General features: G+C 56.6%; 1 protein-coding gene across 6 annotated transcripts in view; it reads left to right on the forward strand.

Moving 5' to 3' along the window:
* ELAPOR1 (endosome-lysosome associated apoptosis and autophagy regulator 1) overlaps positions 1-20,551 on the forward strand; it is a 118,820-nt gene that overhangs the window by 79,031 nt on the left and 19,238 nt on the right. For 4 of the 6 annotated variants that reach the window (XM_073320352.1, XM_073320347.1, XM_073320350.1 and 1 more), the window contains exons 16-21: positions 556-736; positions 5,177-5,273; positions 5,651-5,752; positions 7,772-7,898; positions 8,872-9,050; positions 9,824-9,989. In XM_073320352.1, coding sequence (XP_073176453.1) covers positions 556-736; positions 5,177-5,273; positions 5,651-5,752; positions 7,772-7,898; positions 8,872-9,050; positions 9,824-9,989 — 852 coding nt within the window. Of the gene's footprint in view, positions 1-555; positions 737-5,176; positions 5,274-5,650; positions 5,753-7,771; positions 7,899-8,871; positions 9,051-9,823; positions 9,990-11,523; positions 11,752-18,061; positions 20,545-20,551 lie in introns of those variants that run through there. The other 2 variants (XM_073320348.1, XM_073320351.1) reach the window with 2 other exon arrangements.

The following is a 20,551-nucleotide window of genomic DNA, read 5'->3' on the forward strand; positions in this document are numbered from 1 at the left end:
GAACTCCTTGCCAGAGGATATTGTGAAGACCAAGACCATAACAGGGTTCAATAAAGAACTAGCTAAGTTCTTGGAGGATAGGTCCATGAATGGCTATTAGCCAGGATGGCCAGAAATGGTGTCTGTAGTCTCTGTTTGCCAGAAGATGGGAATGAGCAACACGGGATCACTTGATGATTACTTGTTCCATTCATTTCCTCTGGGGCACCTGGCACTGGCCACTGTCGGAAGACGGGATACTGGCCTAGATGGGCCTTTGGTCTGACCCAGTAGGGCCATTCTTACTTTCTTATGAGTTTGATGGTCATGCAGGGCCTTAGCAGGTGGGTTTTACCTAGAAATCTCCATAGCCCCAAGTGCCAACATGGACTGTTGCAGCTGTGCAGAAGGCCAGGACAGTAATGGGGTCTCACAGGTCTGGGCCAAGAAGCATGGTGAGAGCCATACGGAGACGTTCACCTCAAATCCCCGTACCACGTGTGGCTCGTCCCCCTCCCCCAGAAAGCAGAGTGCTGGCACCGGACGGGGGCTGACTGCTTTGCTCCTTAACCCCAGGGAAGGAAGATGGCCACCTGTACGGACAACGTCACCGACATGCGGGTCCCTGATGGGGAGGCGGAGTTCTCGAAATCGGTCACCTCCTACGTATGCCAGTCCATCATTGTCCCTTCTGATGTGATGGGCTACAAAACCATAGTGTCCTCCCAGCCTGTGAGCCTGGCTGACCGTGTCGTAGGTAGGTGCTGCTTCCCCAGTCTGGGGATGGGGACTGGCCTTTCAGGGTCTGATCCAGCCCTGTCCCACACTGGGGCGCTCCTGGGCACTGGGCAAAGTGGGGTGCCCTGCACCTGCTGCAATGGGAGGAGAAGAGAGGCTGGGCAGTGGTTTGCGGTGGGATCAGTGACTCCACTCAGGGCAGGGCAGGGAGGGTCAGGCCTGCAGCTCCTGTGCTCGGCCCAGAGTCTGGAAACTGGCCTCCTACCCTGCTCCACTGAGAGGCACCTCCTGGGTGTAAGGCCAAGGACGTGCTGCTGCTTCTTCGAGTAGTGTCCCGTGGGCGCCCCCCTCTAGGTTCTTTAACCCTAGGTGCCTTTGCGCCCCATGTGCCTCAGATCGGAGATTTTAGGCAGCAGTGTCTGTTCGGCCTGCACATGTGCCCTCCCTGCCTCGCGCCCCGCACCGGGCTGCATCGCGCTGCGTGGGCAAACCGCCTCAGTTCCTTCTCAGCCGCCTTGGACTGAGGCGCCCGAGCTGAGATTACCATAACTGTGTCTTGCTCTTGCTCATGGTAGTTCCGAGAGTTTTCCTTAGTTAGTAGCCGGAATCCCTTGCCTCCCTTTCTTTAGTTCACAAAAAAAAAAAAAAAAAAAAAATCACAAAAAAATTCTTACTGGGATAGCGACTGTTGCCCATCCATCTACCTTTTTCCCTCACTTTTTCCCCTCAGAGGAAGTGAAACCCGGGAAGGGTAAGCCCGGTTCCCCCAGATTTAAACATCGCCTTTCAGGCCAGGAGGCTATCCCGGCCGGTCACGGACATTCCCGTTGTATATGGTGTCGCGGGGAGTCACGTGTTCCTCAGAAGTGTAATTTCTGCTTCAAATTAAAGTTGAGGGCAGAAAGAGCCAGGAACTAAAACTGCGTCTCCTTACGAGGAAGCGCTTGCTCCAACTGGCCTCTGCCCCTGGCCCAGGGATTCCCCTTGCACAATGGTCCCCGACCAGGCCAGCCACGTCAACTTCCTTGGGAAAACACAACCCGAGAGCTTAGAAGAAGAAATAGGTGGAATCCTCTCAAAAAATCTCTAAGAAGCAGTCTCAAGTCCCCATGGTAGATAATTTGCCGCAAAGAGATGGTCCCCGGCCAGGTCGACCACCTCAGCACCCATGGGTCTGTGACCCATGAGGCTGCAGGCTCCTCAAGTACCGTCACTGCCAGCAAGCCTAAGGACTTTAAGAGCTCTGGCTCTGGAAGATTGGTACCGTCAGGTGAACGGAGCAGTACAGAGAAGACCAGCTCTTCTGCACCACAACTGGCAGAGTCCCCTAGGGCCTCAGTACCTAGTACTTCAGCTCCATAAAAGACCAGACCTACGCCTCCTGGCCGTACACCAAACACATGAGACTTCCGGTACCGTCAGCACCTTGTGACACAGCCACCTCTGCAGTCTCACTTCGTCAGTATTTTGCCCATCCCGGTACCACAGGAGCTTCCTTTCCTAGGGACTTGGTGCTTTCAGAAACGCCTGAATCTCCCCTGCTCAGCCCAGCACCATCCCGTACTGATCACCTCCTGTTCCTTGGAGACGCACGTGATACCGACGGAGTCTTCCTTTACTTCCAGGACTGCTCCACCTCTGCCCAATGAGGAAGAGGAAAACGATGATTGGGGATTTTTCATCAATCTCCCACATTCTGTCCAAGGCTCTCCTTTCGGCTGCCAATGAGCCTGCCTTCCTGAGATCTCTTACCCTCATGAGAGTCAAGCCCCACCCGGTTGGTATGGACACCCTTGGGTGCCCCCACCCATGGCTTTTGCACCACCCCAGTGGCCCTACTTGGACCCTTGGGTGGCTTATTGTCAGCAGTTTTCAAGGGCTCCTAGTGCTTCTCGCCAGGAGAAGAGAAGAGACTCCCCACCAGCATTTCTCTCTCGGGCTACTGATCCACAGGATGAGACCTCTGAGGCCTAGGAAGCGAGACTGGACAAAGAGATTACTCCTTACGACCAACATTTCTCCATCTTCCCCTGACGAACCTACCGCCATGTCCTGGGCTGCTGATTTTAAACCATTTCATAGATTCATAGATATTTAGGTCAGAAGGGACCATTATGATCATCTAGTCTGACCTCCTGCACAACGCAGGCCACAGAATTTCACCCACCACTCCTGCAAAAAACCTCACACCTATATCTGTGCTATTGAAGTCCTCAAATCATAGTTTAAAGACTTCAAGGAGCAGAGAATCCTCCAGCAAGTGACACGTGCCCCATGCTACAGAGGAAGGCGAAAAACCTCCAGGGCCTCTTCCAATCTGCCCTGGAGGAAAATTCCTTCCCGACCCCAAATATGGTGATCAGCTAAATCCTGAGCATATGGGCAAGATTCATCAGCCAGATACTACAGAAAATTCTTCCCTGGGTAACTGGGATTCAACCCCATCTAATATCCCATTACAGGCTATTTACCATGAATGTTTAATTACCAAAACCATGTTATCCCATCATACCATCTCCTCCATAAATTTATCGAGTTTAATCTTAAAGCCAGATAGATCTTTTGCCCCCACTGCTTCCCTTGGAAGGCTATTCCAAAACTTCACTCCTCTGATGGTTAGAAGCCTTTGTCTAATTTCTAGTCTAAATTTCCTGGTGGCCAGTTTATATCCATTTGTTCTTGTGTCCACATTGGTACTGAGCTTAAATAATTCCTCTCCCTCTCCGGTATTTATCCCTCTGATATAATTATAGAGAGCAATCATATCTCCCCTCAACCTTCTTTTAGTTAGGCTAAACAAGCCAAGCTCCTTGAGTCTCCTTTCATAAGACAAGTTTTCCATTCCTCGGATCATCCTAGTAGCCCTTCTCTGTACCTGTTCCAGTTTGAATTCATCCTTCTTAAACATGGGAGACCAGAACTGCACACAGTATTCCAGGTGAGGTCTCACCAGTGCCTTGTATAACGGTACTAAAACCTCCTTATCCCTACTGGACCTTATTAAAAGGGTGGCGGACTCCTGCTTAAGGAGTCGCAGCATAAACTACTTGACAGCCTGCACACCACCGCGCCTGCCCGTGTCACATTACTCATCCACGAGGCCTTGGTGGACCCAGCAGAAATAACATGGCATGGCCCGGCCTCTGTAAGAGAGCAAACACAAAACACAATGTTCCCTCCAAGGACTCAGACTTTTTATTTTCACATCCCCCTGAAACTCCTGTGAGCTCGATGCTGTGAACAAACATGGCAGCCAGCACCACCCCAAGTCCACGCCACGCAGCAAAGATTTTAAGCATCTTGATTTATCTGGTTGTAAGTCATGTTCAGTGCAGGATCGCCAGTTACCAAGCCCTCATGGCAAAGTATAGCCATACTAAGATGCCTTTGCTGAGCATCTTCTAATGGATTAGAAGGAGAAGTTTCAGGCAATCGTCGCTAAGGGCCAACTGCTTGCAAAGACGTCCCTACAGGCTTCTTTGGATGCTGCTGACACAGCTACTTGTTCCATCTCCATGGCAGTGGTCGTGAGGAGGGCTTCCTGGATTTCTGAGGGAAGTCCCAACTACGTCTGAGGACCTTCCATTCCAGGGATCAAACCAAGCTTGCCAAGAAAACTGAGAAATCCCTCCACACCTTAAGAGACTCTAGAGCAGGGGTCGGCAACCTTTCAAAGAAGAAGATACATTTTTTTGTTTTTGTCTTTGACTAAAATATTCCGAGAGCTGCATCACACGCAAAATGTTGGGGTGCAGGAGGGGGTGCAGGAGGGGGTTCTGACCTGGGGCAGGGGGTTGGGGTGCTGGGTCTGGGAGGGAGTTTGGGTGCAGGAGGGGGTTCTGACCTGGGGCAGGGGGTTGGGGTGCGGGAGGGGGTGCGAGGGACAGGCTCTGGCTGGGAGGAGCTCACCACAGGTGGCTCCCAGCCGGCGGCGCAGCAGAGCTCAGGCAGGCTGCCTGCATGCTGTGGCCCCACGCTGCTCCCAGAAGCAGCTGGCTGCTGGCACGTCTCTGCGCTCCCCATGGGGGGAGAGGGGCAGCGGGGCACTCAGCCCCCACCAGCAGCACCAGCCTGTGCACAGGGCTCGGCAGGGGCAGGCTCCTGCACAGTGGCAGCAAGCAGTGGCTGCTGCTGTCTCTGAGCAGCTGGCCCCCCCGGTGCTGTGACCATGCTGCAGCCCGACGGGCATCGCTGCGGGCAGGGGGCTGCGGCGGTTTTACTGGGGCATAGCGTCCCCTGCAGATTGTCTGTTCCTGGTGCTCACACGCCAGCCATAAGGAGCCCCATGTGGCTTGCTGATCTAGGGCGAGTGGGCAGGGGAGGCAGGCATGGACCAGCCCGCTGTGCATGTCTCTCGGCAGTTGCAGGGAGCCCGCCCTGCTTCCCCGTGGTCCAGTGCGAGCGCTGGGAGTGGAGCCGCTCTGTGCTAGGACCCTCATCCGCTTGGGTGTCATTTCAGGGGTGACGACAGAAACAACCCTGGACAACATCACCTCCCTACCTGAGCACTTCGCCTCCGAGAACACGGGGCTGACCGATGTGATCTTCTTCTACAGGTAACGAGGGCCTCAAGTGCAGGGGGGCAGGCACCCTAGTCCCTGCCCACCGTCGCCACCTGCATAGCTCGGCATAGCCAAGCGCAGCTCCAAGCTGCAGAGGCCTGTGGCCAGCTCCACGTGGAGGCTTTGCCAGGCCCTCAGGGAACAGTCCAGGACTGTCCTTCCCCACCCCAGACAGCAAGGGAACCACAGTCATAGCCACGGTCCCCTGGGGCTGGGGGGAGAAGGCTCAAGGATCTTCTCCCCACCCCCGCTGTGTGACCTGGTTCGTAGCCAGGTCCCACAGGACCTGCCTTGTGAAGTGCTGGGCCATGCTGAGCATTCACACTAGACCAGAGGCCTTGCTAAGTGCAGTGCATTTGTCTAACCTGCAGGTCCAATGACGTGACCCAGTCCTGCAGCTCTGGGCGGGCCACAGCCATCCGCCTGCGATGTGACCCCCTGAAGACAGGCTCCGGAGCCCTGTCTGTGCCAAGGTAAGCGCCAGAGCTGCTGTGCACTATGGGGCCCCCGCCCCTCTCTGGGCAGGCTCGCTGGCTCAGTACAAGGCAGAACAGCTCAGAGAAGGAGTAATGTGCAGGACAGGCTGCCAGACCCTGGGCTGTTTGCAACACAGGGTGTTGATCCGTTCGGTGCCCATAGTTTGCCCAGCAACAGGTTGCGGTGGCAGCTTGCCAGCTGGTGGAGAGCCGTGTCCGGTAGGCACGCTATGGAGCCAGCTGCCCTCAGCCTTCTGAAAGCCCCCAGCAGCACTGCTCCCGGTCGTGCAGCCCTACACGTGGCAGCAACAACAGGAGCCCTAGTGTAGACAAGGTGCTGCTGCTTCAACCACCCTGCAGCGTCCAGACCCACTGTGAGCTGGCTGAGCTGGCCCGTGGGGCCCTCCCTGCATTAGCGCTGCCCCCAGAGCGGAGGACCCTGTCTCGGTAGTAGTGCAAAATGTCTGAGAAAACCAGCTGGCCCAGCCCCATGGCCCAAGGTGGAGTGTTGCATGCTGAGAGTTTCGGTCTCTGGGCCTCCCCCTCTCCTCCTGCTGAGAATGAGCTTCAGGGCACCTTGCCGAAGCATCCCCAGCCCAAATGCCAGCTGCCTCCACTGCAGGGTGTTGCTTGTGGAGGACCCCCTGGCAAGGGAGGGAAGGGCAGGCTGGGAATGCGGATGCAGACGGTGTGGAAGGGGCTCTCCCGACCCTGCACAGGACAGCCAGATTCTTTCCCTGGGCAGCAGCTGGCTCAGCCTGAAGGCTGCTTTCAAATCTGTGACCTAGACTGAGGCCAGCTGGCTGCCCTGCGTCCAAACTGGCCCTGCTCCTGCAGTCCTCAGCCAAGCTCCCCCGGACTGTGCTGGGGCGGTGCCGGGCCCTGTGCACTCCCCCCAGGGCCTGACCTGTGTCTCTTCCCCAGCCGCCATCAGGTCCCCTTCTCCTCTGGTGCTATCCAGGCCTGCTGTTCACAAACAGATCAGCATTTCCAGCCCAGCTCCTGGATTTGGGCAGTGCCTGGTGCTTGCTGGGCAAGAGCTCACAGTTCCTCTCCAAATCCACCACTCTGGGATCTTGCTGCGCATAGAAACAGCTGCATTTTCACAAATGGCTGCTGAGTTTGGGTGGCCAAATTCATAGAATCATAGAATACCAGGGTTGGAAGGGACCTGAGGAGGTCATCTAGTCCAAACCCCTGCTCAAAGCAGGACCAATCCCCAATCTTTGCAGTAGATCCCAAATGGTCTCCTCAAGCCAATGCTTAAACCACTAGCTATCCCTCCCCCCCTCAGGCCTGTTGCTCAGAAGTCCTGAGCACGTTTCCCATTGGCATCCACTGAAGGTGTGGGCACCTGGCACCTCTGTGCCTGGGCACTGAGAAACAGAGTCAGCCCAACTTAGTGGCCACACTTGGTTCCTGGGCTGTCTGAATGTGCACAGGATTTGGGAGGCTGTTTCTGTGCCAGGTTCTGTAACTAAACTAGAGCCAGGTTTGCAGAACATGGCCCAGCCTGTCCCAATCTGCTGTCGCAGTAGGGAGCTTCCCCCATGGCTCTGCCACCTTCCTGGGGTGCTGTGGTGTTCCTCTGTGCATGTGTCCCTGCGTGCCGGCTCCCTGGGTGAGTGCGTCCAAGCTGCTGACCAAGGGAGGGACTATAGCCAGTTCTCTTTGCTCTTCACTCCCGTTCGCCCCTGGGCCCTGCCCGGCCCTGGGTGAGCCAGCCAGGGTTGTTCCTGCGTCACATCCTATTAGTGATGATCCATTGTGGCCTGGCTAGCCTGGTGCGCCGCCAGGGTGTGACTGGTGGTGGAAAGCGGCCAGCACGATCTGCATCGCTGGGGAGGTGCCAAGCCAGATGGTGCACCATCTGCCAGCCAGGCCCCAGGGCTTGGACACTAAGCACGCTGTGCCCGGGGTCACGCTGCAGCTCGCTTGCAGCCCTGCCTGGTCACACGGTGCTGCAGGCAGTGACTGGGGCTGGCGGCTCAGGATCCTCTTCATCTCTCCTGACAGTAAATGCCCCGATGGGACGTGTGACGGTTGCACGTTCCACTTCCTGTGGGAGACCTCCGCAGCCTGCCCCCTCTGTTCCGCCTACGATTACCACGCCATCGTCAGCGCCTGCCTCCGCGGGATCCAGGTGAGCTCTCACACGATGGAGCTGCGTCTCCATGGGCTGGGGCGGGGAGGGGTGCGTCCAGCTGGCGGGAGAAGCGAGCGGTTGATAAGCGAGCTGATGGGCTTGCACCAGCAATGCAGGGGGCCCACCCTTGCCGTGCTGTTCCCGGCAGCAGCCATGCCCTGTGTCACACTAGCTGCACGCAGCATTGCAGTGATGCTGCTGCAGGATTTAGTCCCCAGTGCCCTAAAGCATTGTAGGAGAGCCCAGCTGGTCTTCAGAGAGCCTAGAGGGTTTGTAGCAGAGGCCATAGGCACCGACTCCATGGGTGCTCCAGGGCTGGAGCACCCACAGGGAAAAATTGATGGGTGCTCTGCACCCACCAGCAGCTCCCCCCTGCAGCTCGCCTCCGCCTCCTCCCCTGAGTGCACCTTCCCTGCTTCTCTTCCCAGGGCTTGCTGCCGCGAAACAGCTGTGGGAGCGAGGGGGAAGGAGTGGGAACGTGGCACACTCAGGGGAGGAGGCGGGGCTGGGGCATGGATTTGGGGAAGGAGTCCAATAGGGGCAGGGAGGAGGCAGAATTGGGGCGGGCAAGGGGTTGGAATGGGGACGGGGCAGGGCCGGGGGCAAGCACCCACCGGTGCCAGGAGAAGTTGGTGCCTATGGCAGAGGCCAGACTCCCCCACTTCCATGGGAAATTCCCACAAGTCCCTGGGAATCAGTGCCCTACCCAGTCCTTGTCTCCAAGTGGAGGTCAGGGTGAATCGGGAGCTGTTGAGGTGGTGGGCAATGGTCCGGCAGGGCCTGAAGGGAGTGCACAGCAAGCCCAGAGCTACTGGGTGTGGTCCTGCCAGGGCTGCCCCAGCAGGAGCAGACTCCCTTCGGCATGGTGCTGCCCAGGTGGAGTGCTGCTCCGGGGGCCTGGCTTCACCCCCACGCTCCTGGGACGTTGTGTGGGACTAAAGGGGAGGGCATGGCTGTTTGCCCCCTGCAGAGAACCACGTACGTGTGGCGGGAGCCGAAGCTCTGTGCAGGCGGCGTCCCCCTCCCAGAGCAGAAGGTCAGCATCTGCAAAGCCATGGATTTCTGGCTCAAGGTGGGGATCTCGGCCGGGACCTGCGCGGCCATCCTGCTGACTGGCATGACCTGCTACTTCTGGAAGAAAAACCAAAAGTGAGTAGCTGCCACCCTGTTAGAGGGCTGCTGCCCGGCTCTTCCCCTGGGGTTCATCCTGACTCCCAGGGAGGAGTGTCCCCTGCTGGCCAGCACCACCTTCTCTGGGGTGTCCCATCCAGTCGGCTCCCAGCTGGGAGGAGCGGATGGCTCCAGGTGGCTGCTCAGCCGGTAGCCGGGAGAGGAACACTGCGCCCTGTAGAGCCTAGCACAGGAACTACCTCTTCATCGCAGTCTCCAGAGAGATCACACGGTTCGATACCTAGGTCGGTCTGCTGGACATGGGGCCCTGCCAGGGACAGACCCGCTTGCTGCGGGCTGGATACAGATCTCTCTGGACACCTCCCCCCACTGAGCCCACACAATCACTCCCTCACAGCTCGCTCCCTGCTGCTGGATCCCGGGCTCGGCTGCTGCCACCTCCCAATGCCTCGACCTACTAGCTCAAGTGGCTGCCTGGCCTCCGCACCCTGGAGAATACAGCACGTCCCACCCGCTTGCACAAACCTCAGCGGGATGCCTCCAGGGAGCTGCAGGCAAGGGCTGCCAGGAGCCACCGCTCCCAGAGCTGCAGAGAGGGGCAGCCCACCTGTCCCAGGGAGATCAGTGTCTGCATCCCCCATTTTTACTGCACCCCAGATCTTTTGATGGTTTCACCACCCCACACCCTCTGAAAACCAGGGCCTTACACTACACAGATCCTTTTGTGTATAGCTCTGAGGTGCCCACACAAAGGGCCCGTGCCATCCATTCTGCTCTTCCTTCCCCTGAAGGTTGGAGTATAAATATTCCAAGCTGGTGATGAACTCAACTGCCAAGGACAGTGAGCTGCCAGCCGCCGACAGCTGTGCCATTATGGAGGGGGAAGATGTGGAAGATGATCTGATATTCACCAGCAAGAAGTCTCTCTTTGGCAAGATAAAGTCCTTCACTTACAAGGTGGGTGCCCATCCCCTGTGCCATTGCTGGGGGCAGCAGCTGTCACCAGCTCCCCAGATCAGAGGTGAGCCTTTGAACCCACTTGCTTTGACTGTTAGGATGGGCAGAAACGCTGCTGGGGTGCTGATGGAGTGGCAGAGGGGACGCTGGTCTTGTGGTTATGTGGTCTTGGAGTCCGGAGTCCTGGGTTCCTTTCTCAGTTTAGATGCAGGCCATTTGCAAGTCACCAGCACCTCTGGGCCCCACTGTCCCAACCCAGTTTGCCAGCAGGGATTTGGAGGAACCGCTAATCATAGAATCATAGAATATCAGGGTTGGAAGGGACCCCAGAAGGTCATCTAGTCCAACCCCCTGCTCGAAGCAGGACCAATTCCCAGTTAAATCATCCCAGCCAGGGCTTTGTCAAGCCTGACCTTAAAAACCTCTAAGGAAGGAGATTCTACCACCTCCCTAAGTAACGCATTCCAGTGTTTCACCACCCTCATAGTGAAAAAGTTTTTCCTAATATCCAACCTAAACCTCCCCCACTGCAACTTGAGACCATTACTCCTCGTTCTGTCATCTGCTACCATTGAGAACAGTCTAGAGCCATCCTCTTTGGAACCCCCTTTCAGGTAGTTGAAAGCAGCTATCAAATCCCCCCTCATTCTTCTCTTCTGCAGACTAAACAATCCCAGCTCCCTCAGCCTCTCCTCATAAGTCATGTGTTCTAGACCCCTAATCATTTTTGTTGCCCTTCGCTGGACTCTCTCCAATTTATCCACATCCTTCTTGTAGTGTGGGGCCCAAAACTGGACACAGTACTCCAGATGAGGCCTCACCAATGTCGAATAGAGGGGAACGATCACGTCCCTCGATCTGCTCGCTATGCCCCTACTTATACATCCCAAAATGCCATTGGCTTTCTTGGCAACAAAGGCACACTGCTGACTCATATCCAGCTTCTCGTCCACTGTCACCCTTAGGTCCTTTTCCGCAGAACTGCTGCCTAGCCATTCGGCCCCTAGTCTGTAGCGGTGCATTGGATTCTTCCGTCCTAAGTGCAGGACCCTGCACTTATCCTTATTGAACCTCATCAGATTTCTTTTGGCCCAATCCAATGTTCCCAAGAGCCCCTCACTCCCCACAGCATTCACTGATCTCACACACACTCCTTGCATGCCTGTCCCCAGAGTTGCAGTGAGCAAAGAGCTGGAGGACAGACAGGGCCTAGTGTTCTAGTGAAATGACAGGAGGGATGGGAACCCTTCGCCCACCCGGGTGTGATCAGGGAGTTCTTGGCCTGCTGTGAACTGGGCCTAGTGCAGATTTACCTCAGTCTTGGAGTTTGGCTCTCTAGGAAGCTCTCCCCAGCTTGGCTGGTCCTGGGATTTTCCCTGCAGGGCCTCCTGTCCCAGCCCCTGTGTCTCCCGGCTTCGTGCCTATCAACTACTGGGGCTTTGCAAATAGAATCTGAAGCTGTCTTCGCATGCTGAGCAGTTTCTCCATCTAGCCACTGGGGAAGCAGTTACACCAGGAATCTTCTTGCTTTCAGGTCCCTGATGCATGGCATCCAAGGCTATCTCAGTACCTAGCAGCTGTGTGGTGTAAACTGACAGCCGTGGCACTCTCCCTCATCTGTGCTAATACCCCAGCCCCGCCTGCTGCACCCCCTGCTCTGCTGACGTAGGATTACAATGTTCTTACCTGCAGGGTTACAATGAACCACTTTGCAGTCCCCAGTAAGGTGCTGAAATACAAATAAACTCCACAAATAAACTTTCCCTGACCTGGGCCTAGCTCTGACCTCAAGGCAGCGGTGCTGGGCCCTGGGTCTGTCCCGGATCTGTCGCTGGAGTCTCCTGCCCCCAGAATGCTGCCCGTGATCGCTGGGACTGGAACCCGCTTTCCCACCCCAGCATTGTTCATGGGGCTATTATTACTTCCAGTGCTTGCTCATGTCCATTCAACCGAGGGGTGTGTTCGCCGCATGCACCGGGTGCCGGACGAACACCCCCTCAGCAGTGTCCATAGGGGACCGGCTCTGGTGCCCCCTGGAGTGGCACGCACACGCCGCGGAATATGGGCATCGCCGGCTCCCCGCACCCTCAGTTCCTTCTCGCCGCCAGTGACGGTGCTGGAACTGTTGAGGCTTCAGCTAGCGCTGTTGCTTTCTTGTTCGTACGAACTCGTTAATCCTTGTTTTATCATGTCTAGAGTTTTCTGTTAGTGTTAGTAAATCCCTTAGCTATAGTTAGAGCTATAGTTAGATGACCCAGTCCCCAGGCTTTAAGCCCTGTGATCGCTGCAAGAGGCCCATGCCCATCAGTGATCCACACAGCAGCAGTCTGCCTTGCTTGGGCAAAGGGCACATGAGTGAAAAGTGCAAAATTTGCAAGTCCTTCAAGCCAAGGACTAAGAAGGAGCACGATATTCGTTTAAGAGCACTCCTGATGGAGTTGGCCCTCACCCCGGCACCGGAGCAACGCTCCGACTACCGTGACCTCGGTACGCAGCACCCCACTGGGACCGTCCACGGGCCGGCACCGGGCCCCATCCATTGCTCCGGCCAAGAAGATGGTGCGAGGTCACTTTCCAACCTCCCACAAGGGAAAGGATAAGATTGGGTGTGAGCAAGGTCCTGTGCCAGACACCTCTTCACCCCGGTCGGGATCTCAGGCCCAAGCTCTGGTTGAGCAGGGTACCCCAGCCCCCTCCCCAGCAGCCACCCCAGATAGTGGCAGAGGCCTCTGCCAGCTCCAGGTACTGTCCACGCCGGAGGCCCTGCAGGTGGCACAGGAGATCATGACCCTCCCGGTGCTGCCCACACCGGCTCCTGCAGTTCCCCGGTCATGGGGTAAACCCGTGTTCAGACTGTCACGGTCCCTACCTCAGCAGCACCGTTACCCGTTGCGGGGGACGTCCTGCCAGCGCTCACCCTCCCGTACCCAGGGCGCCTCTGACTGTGAAAGGCAGGCGCAGAACAGCCCCCTTCAGTCCCCAGACCTTGGCCACAGGCAGCGAGGCTCGCGGCACAGCTCGCCAGCGACCAGGCGCAGACCTCTGGAGGCATGTTCCCCCCAGCAGGGGTACAGGTCCTGACACCCAGTATCTGCAAGACCATGGTACCGCTCCAGGGATCAACTCTACCATTCCTCAGACTGTCACCGATCCCCTAGGAGGGCATCACCGCGGGTGGGCACTTCCCAGCACCGGGCCCGTTCCAACTTCCAATCCAGCTCCTCATCCCGGTACCATTCGTCAAGTGTGAGATGCAGATCGCCAGCTTTAGGCCCTCGCGGATCCGTTGAACGCCACCGGTGCCCAAGACCCCACTCCAGATCGGACACCAGGCAGCATCGGTCAGGGCAGAGCCACCGTTCCGCTCTGTCCTGGTCGCCTGGGAGCGACCGCTCAGGACCCAGCCCTGGTTCGGAGCGAGGTTCCCCGACAGTGGGACAAGCTCAGGTACCGGTGGTACTGGCTACATTGTCGGCACTGAAACTGGCCCCGTGGTACCCATGGAACCCTTGGTGGTTCACCCCGCGCTCTCAGGCCACCCCCTCAGTGTCCAGAGCCTTGGAGAGACCAGCTGCCCCTCTCTCCCGCCCTCCTCCAGTGCACGAAGCCTCGGGCATGAGGACCCCACATGTATGTTCCCGGTCCTCCCCGCAAGCAGTTCAAGCCACAACAGCCTCAGGGCCAGGGGAGCAAGCCTCGCCAGGAGCCTCCCCGTAAGAAATCCAGAGGCTACCAGCGGTGTCCTAGCCAACAATATTTGCAGGCCACTCAGTCAAGCTCAGCCTGCAATAAACAGACAGGCAAGTGCTTGTTTTGAGGGTATGCCCGAGGACGACATAGAATCATAGAATATCAGGTTTGGAAGGGACCTCAGGAGGTCATCTAGTCCAACCCCCTGCTCAAAGCAGGACCAACCTCAACTAAGTCATCCCAGCCAGGGCTTTGTCAAGCCTGACCTTAAAAACCCCTAAGGAAGGCGATTCCACCACCTCCCTAGGTAACGCATTCCAGTGTTTCACCACCCTCCTAGTGAAAAAGTTTTTCCTAATATCCAACCTAAACCTCCCCCACTGCAACTTGAGACCATTGCTCCTTGTTCTGTCATCTGCTACCACTGAGAACAGTCTAGATCCATCCTCTTTGGAACCCCCTTTCAGGTAATTGAAAGCAGCTATCAAATCCCCCCTCATTCTTCTTTTCCGCAGACTAAACATCCCCAGTTCCCTCAGCCTCTCCTCATAACTCATGTGTTCCAGTCCCCTCATCATTTTTGTTGCCCTTCGCTGGACTTTCTCCAATTTCTCCACATCCTTCTTGTAGTGTGGGGCCCAAAACTGGACACAGTACTCCAGATGAGGTCTCACCAGTGTCGAATAGAGGGGAACGATCACGTCCCTCGATCTGCTGGCAATGCCCCTACTTATACATCCCAAAATGCCGTTAGCCTTCTTGGCAACAAGGGCACACTGTTGACTCATATCCAGCTTCTCGTCCACTGTAACCCCTAGGTCCTTTTCTGCAGAACTGCTGCCCAGCCATTCGGTCCCTAGTCTGTCGCGGTGCATGGGATTCTTCCGTCCTAAGTGCAGGACTCTGCACTTGTCCTTGTTGAACCTCATCAGATTTCTTTTGGCACAATCCTCTAAATTGTCTAGGTCACTCTGGACCCTATCCCTACCCTCCAGCGTATCTACCTCTCCTCCCAGTTTAGTGTCATCTGCAAACTTGCTGAGGGTGCAATCCACACCATCCTCCAGATCATTAATGAAGATATTGAACAAAACCGGCCCCAGGATGGAGCCTTGGGGCACTCCGCTAGATACCAGCTGCCAACTAGACATGGAGCCATTGATCACTAACCGTTGAGCCCAACAATCTAGCCAGCTTTCTACCCACCTTATAGTCCATTCATCCAGCCCATACTTCTTTAACTTGCTGGCAAGAATACTGTGGGAGACTGTGTCAAAAGCTTTGCTAAAGTCCAGGAATAACGTGTCCACTGCTTTTCCCTTGTCCACAAGCCAGTTATCTTCTCATAGAAGGCAATTAGGTTAGTCAGGCATGACTTGCCCTTGGTGAATCCATGCTGACTGTTCCTGATCACTTTCCTCTCCTCTAAGTGCTTCCTCTCCTCTAAGTGCCTCTAAGTGCTTCAGACATACTGGACTGTTCCCAGAATCCCCCCTCCCTTATTTTTGCCAACTGCCTTTCTCCTTTCCTCCCTGCGATGGCATCTATAGCATCAGACTGATGGATCCTCAGTATGGTGGTGCGGGGTTACACCCTTCAGTTGCTTTCTATCCCTCCTTCCCACCTCCCCTCCCCGTCCCTCTTCAGGGACCCTTCTCACGAGAGTCAGCACTCCTCACGCAGTCGAGTTGGTTTCGGACACTTTGGACCATAGCTGGGGGTGCATCTCGGCACTCTCCAGACCCAGGTTATGTGGTCCCCAGCGGAAATGACACTCCACATAAATGTCAAAGACCTCGGGGCGGTGCACAGAGCATGCGTGGTCTTCCTACCTCACCCATTGGGTAGAGTGGTCAGTGTCTTGACGGACAACACAGCCTCGATGTTCTACATCAACAGACAAGTGGGAGCGCGATCCTCTGCCAAGAGGCACTCCGTCTCTGGGACTTCTGCATCGACCCCCGGAATCCATCTAGAATCATAGAAGATTAGGGTTGGAAGAGACCTCAGGAGGTCATCTAGTCCAATCCCCTGCTCAAAGCACGACCAACACCAACTAAATCATCCCAGCCAAGGCTTTTTCAAGCCGAGCCTTAAAAACCTCTAAGGAAGAAGATTCCACCACCTCCCTAGGGAACCCATTCCAGTGCTTCACCACCCTCCTAGTGAAGTAGTGTTTCCTAATATCCAACCTAGACCTACCCCCACTGCACCTTGAGACCATTGCTCCTTGTTCTGTCATCTGCTACCACTGAGAACAGCCGAGCTCCATCCTCTTTGGAACCCCCCCCACCACCTTTAGGTAGTTGAAGGCTGCTATCAAATCCCCCCTCACTCTTCGCTTCTGCAGACTAAATAAGCCCAGTTCCCTCAGCCTCTCTTCGTAAGTCATGTGCCCCAGCCCCCTAATCATTTTTGTTGCCCTTCGCTGGACTCTCTCCAATTTGTCCACATCCCTTCTGTAGTGGGGGGACCAAAACTGGACGCAGTACTCCAGATGTGGCCTCACCAGTGCCAAATAGAGGGGAATAATCACTTCCCTCCATCTGCTGGCAACGCTCCTACTAATGCAGTCCAATATGCTGTTGGCCTTCTTGGCAACAAGGGCACACTGTTGACTCACATCCAGCTTCTCATCCACTGTAACCTCTAGGTCCTTTTCTGCAGAACTGCTGCTTAGCCAGTCGGTCCCCAGCCTATAGTGGTACATGGGATTCTTCCGTACTAAGTGCAGGACTCTGCACTTGTCCTTGTTGAACCTCATCAGATTTCTTTTGGCCCAATCCTCCAATTTGACAAGGTCACTCTGGACCCTATCCCTACCCTCCAGTGTATCTACCTCTCCCCGCATCTTAGTGTCATCTGCGAACTTGCTGAAGGTGCAATTCATCCCATCATCCAGATCATTAATAAAGATGTTGAACAAAACCGGTCCCAGGACTGAGCCCTGGGGCACTCTGCTTGAGACCCGCTGCCAACTAGACATTGCGCTGTTGATCACTATCCGTTGAGCCCAACAATCTAGCCAGCTTTCTGTCTACCTTATCATCCATTCATCCAGCCCGTACTACTTTAACTTGCTGGCAAGAATACTGTGGGAGATTGTATCAAAAGCTTTGCTAAAGTCAAGATACATCACATCCACCGCTTTCCCCATATCCACAGAGCCAGTTATCTCATCATAGAAGGCAACCAGAAGCGTGTCACTTTCTGGGTACCAAGAACACGCTAGCAGATCATCTAAGCAGGGACTTCTCCTCTCACCGCCGGTGGGTGCTCCACCTGGAGGTAGCCGGCACGACCCCCAGAGGTGGGGGACTCCCCAGTGGATTTGATCGCCACCAGACAGAACTGGAGGTGCAACAGGTTTTGCTCCAGATGGGGTCTAAGCAAGGGCTCCCTCTCAGCCGCCTTCCTCCTGCCGTAGGCAGGAAGCCTGATGTACGTTCCCTCCGATTCCGCTCACCAGCAACGTCCTAGTGAAAATCAGGAGAGACAAGGTGCAGGTTATCATGCTCGCCCCGACATGGCCTCACCAGCATTGCTGCTGTCAAGACTGGCAGTGATCCCTCCATGGCCCCTGCCAAACTGACCAGATCCTGCTGTCACAGGATCCTGGCCAACTCTTGCACCCCAGCATCACATCCCTCCTCCTCATGGCGTGGATGTGGCGTGGCTGAACCCTGAGGAACAGGCCTGTTCAGAGGGGGTCCAACAGATCCTCCCCGAGAGTAGAAAGCCTTCAACTAGACAGACCTACCTGGCAAAGTGGACGAGGTTCTCCCACTGAGTGGCCAAACGGGGCACCTCCCCTTCATATTCTTCAGTGCAGTCGATCTTGGACTACCTGCTTCATTTGAGGAAACAGGGCCTGGCGCACTCCTCTATCAGGGTGCATCTGGTGCATTTTGGCCTGTCATTGGCCCACCGGGGCAGACGGTGGTCTCCCATGACATGACAGTCAGATTCCTCAGCTGTCTTTTTCCACAAGTTCAGTCCCTGGTCACTCAGTGGGATCTCAACTTGGTTCTGTCCAGGCTCACGGGCCCACCCTTTGATCCTTTGGCCTGGTGCTCCCTGCTCTCACCTATCATGGAAGGTAGCTTTCCTGGTGGCAGGGACGTCAGCGAGTCTCTGAGCTGTGAGCCCTGACCTCAGAACCACCATACACGGTCTTCTATAAGGAGAGAGTCCAGCTTCAGCTCCACCTGGCCTTCCTTCCCCAGATGGTGTCTGCTTTCCACATGAGCCAGGATATCTTCCTTCCACTCTCCCGCCCCAAGCCCCACAAGGCCAGTGAAGAGACGTAAGAAGGACCCTAGCTTTCTACCTAGATTGGACAAAGCCTTTCCGTAAGTCGACTCAGCTTTTCATCTCTACAGCTGATCGGATGAAGGGCCCCTGGTGTCCACACAGAGGATTTCTAACAGGGATCACCTCTTGCATTCGGACCTGCTACGAGTTGGCAGGAGTCCCTCTGCCACCGATCATCAGAGCCCACTCGACCAGAGCGCAGGCATCTTCAGCGGCCTTCCTGGCACACTTCCCGATCTAGGACATCTGTCGAGCCACGACATGGTCCTCTGTGCACACGTTCATGGCCCACTGTGCCATCCCTCAGCAGGCCAGGGACGATGCTGGGTTCAGCAGAGCTGTGTTGCAATCTACACATCCATGAACCCCTACGCACCTCTGAGGGGTCCTGCTTGGGAGTCACCGAAGTTGAATGGACATGAGCAAGCTCTCACCTTCTCGTCACTGGTGTTCTTCGAGCACATGTCCATTCCACCACCCGCCCTCCTTCCCCACTGTTGGGGTTCCGGCAAGAAGGAACTGAGGGTGGGGGGAGCTGGCGGCGCCTAGCTACCGTGGCATGTGCGCTGCTCCAGGGGGGCGCCGGAGCCGGTCCCCTGTGGACACCGCTGAGGGGAAACCTTCCGGCACGGTGCACGTGGCATGCGCACACCGGCGTTGGATGGGCGTGCGCAGCACACCTCGAAGAACAGCAGTTACGGGGAAGGCGGCCTGCGTTTCCCCTCTCGGCTGCGCGTCTGTAGGGCCGATGCCAATAAAGTAAGAGGATGAGGCAGCCCCCAGTTAGAGAGACCAGGCACGAGAGGCGAGAGGTGGCATCAGCTTTGCCCTGCGTGTGGGAACAGCCCAGCTTGCTGGGGGTGCAGCGTGGTCTCGGGGTCTGAGCGGGGAGCCCGACACCTGGGTTTTAAGCTGCAGGGTGAACTTGGGCAAGTCACTTCCCCTCTCTTTGCCCTCCCGTGGCAGGGCCTGTCCCCTGCTCTGCAGCACCCGGCACAACGAGGCTTCAGGCCTGGCTGGGGCCTTTCGAGGCTCCCGTAACCCGGATAACAAATGAGCGTGAGGCCCAGAGCTGGGCCTGCCAGCGCTCGACTCCCCACTCTGCAGCAGACGTACTGTCACTGCCCATCTCTGGGCCTCAGCTTACCCATCTCTGAAATGGGGCTAATGAGACTGACCCCTGAGCCAGGGCAGGTCTCAGGCTGGGCCTTATTTGATCTAGTTCCTTGGGACTCTCGGGTGGCTGGCGCTAGAGAAGGTGATTTATTTCTAGGAGTAAGCTGCTAATGTGGGGCTCGCCTCCAGCCCCGGTTGTGTGTCCATTCAGCAGTGCTCAGAGGCTCCACACCCTGCGTCTGCTGCCATCCTCCCACCTGCCATGTGCTGCCCCTCCGGCTCACCCCAGCTGGGGGATGAGGCTCCTCTGGGACCCTGGGCAGGAGGGATGGAGGCCAGCCCAGAGGAGTCTCACTGTGGGTGTGGGATGCTTCTCCCTTGGCCCTTCAGCTCACCCGTCTCATCCTGTGGTGAGCCGAGGGAAGGGTGCGGCGTGTGCTGGGGCTGGAGGGAGAGTGGAGAGCAGGGTGGCGGGGCAGCAGGGAGGATCAATGAATCTTTGGAGTGGGGGAGGGGAGGCAGAAGCTCCTAGGGCCTGAACCCACCAGTCTCCCCCCATTTGTTCGGAGGCAGCCCCGGCTTGCAACTCCCCTGCTGGCGGATAGAGGGTCTGACGGTCGGCGCTGAGCCCGGCAGCTCCCTGGGCTGCAGCTGGAGCTGTGGACACTCAGCACCTCTGGAAATGAGCCCAGAACAGTCCAGGCCTGGAGTCCGTGCTGCTTCGTGGAGCTGCTGCTCCTTCCCTGGCGCCCCTCCTGACTGTGTCCGGCTGAGTCTCCATGGGCAGCCCAGGCTGCAGGGATCAGGCCCTGGGGCGTCAGCGCGTCTAGACACAATGCAGTGACATGCGGGGAGGGCCCAGCTTGCCCCTCTGTCCAGTGGGGCCAGTCCCGAGGGTGTGGGAGGTGTTGCTTATTTCCACCTGCGCAGCTCCACTCACAAAGGCAGGGTTGGAACCTGCAGTCTCCTGGTGCCCCCCGAGGCTGTGGCGGGATCACACAGAGCAGTGGGGAAAGCAGCTGCAGAGCTGGAGTGGCGGACTGCAGGGTGCTTTAGCAGACAGGGTAGCCGCTGGAGGGAAAGGCACACTAGCCTCACGTACAGGGCCGTTGCAGTTCTCCTAAAGCTAGCTCGCTGTCTGGGCCGTTGCCAGCTGATTGGAGAAATTCTATCTAAACCAGGGCCCTCAACCTAGGGGCACGACCCTGGGGGCCACAAACAGGTGCCAGGTGGTCACAACCATCCTGCCCTTCCCAGATTGCTATTGGGACCGGGATTACCTTTGTGTTCTGTGTTGTACAGCGCCTAGCGCCACGGGTCCTGCTTCAGCAGCAGGCTCCTAGGCACTGTGGGCATATAAGTCCATGGGAGGCGCTCCTGGGCGCAGGGTGAGATGCGCTGACCAGAGCCTATTGACAGCCGCTCTCTGTTCCTGTTTCCAG

The sequence above is a fragment of the Lepidochelys kempii genome, chromosome 21 (genome assembly GCF_965140265.1).
Source record: "Lepidochelys kempii isolate rLepKem1 chromosome 21, rLepKem1.hap2, whole genome shotgun sequence".
Classification (NCBI taxonomy): Eukaryota; Metazoa; Chordata; order Testudines; family Cheloniidae; genus Lepidochelys; species Lepidochelys kempii.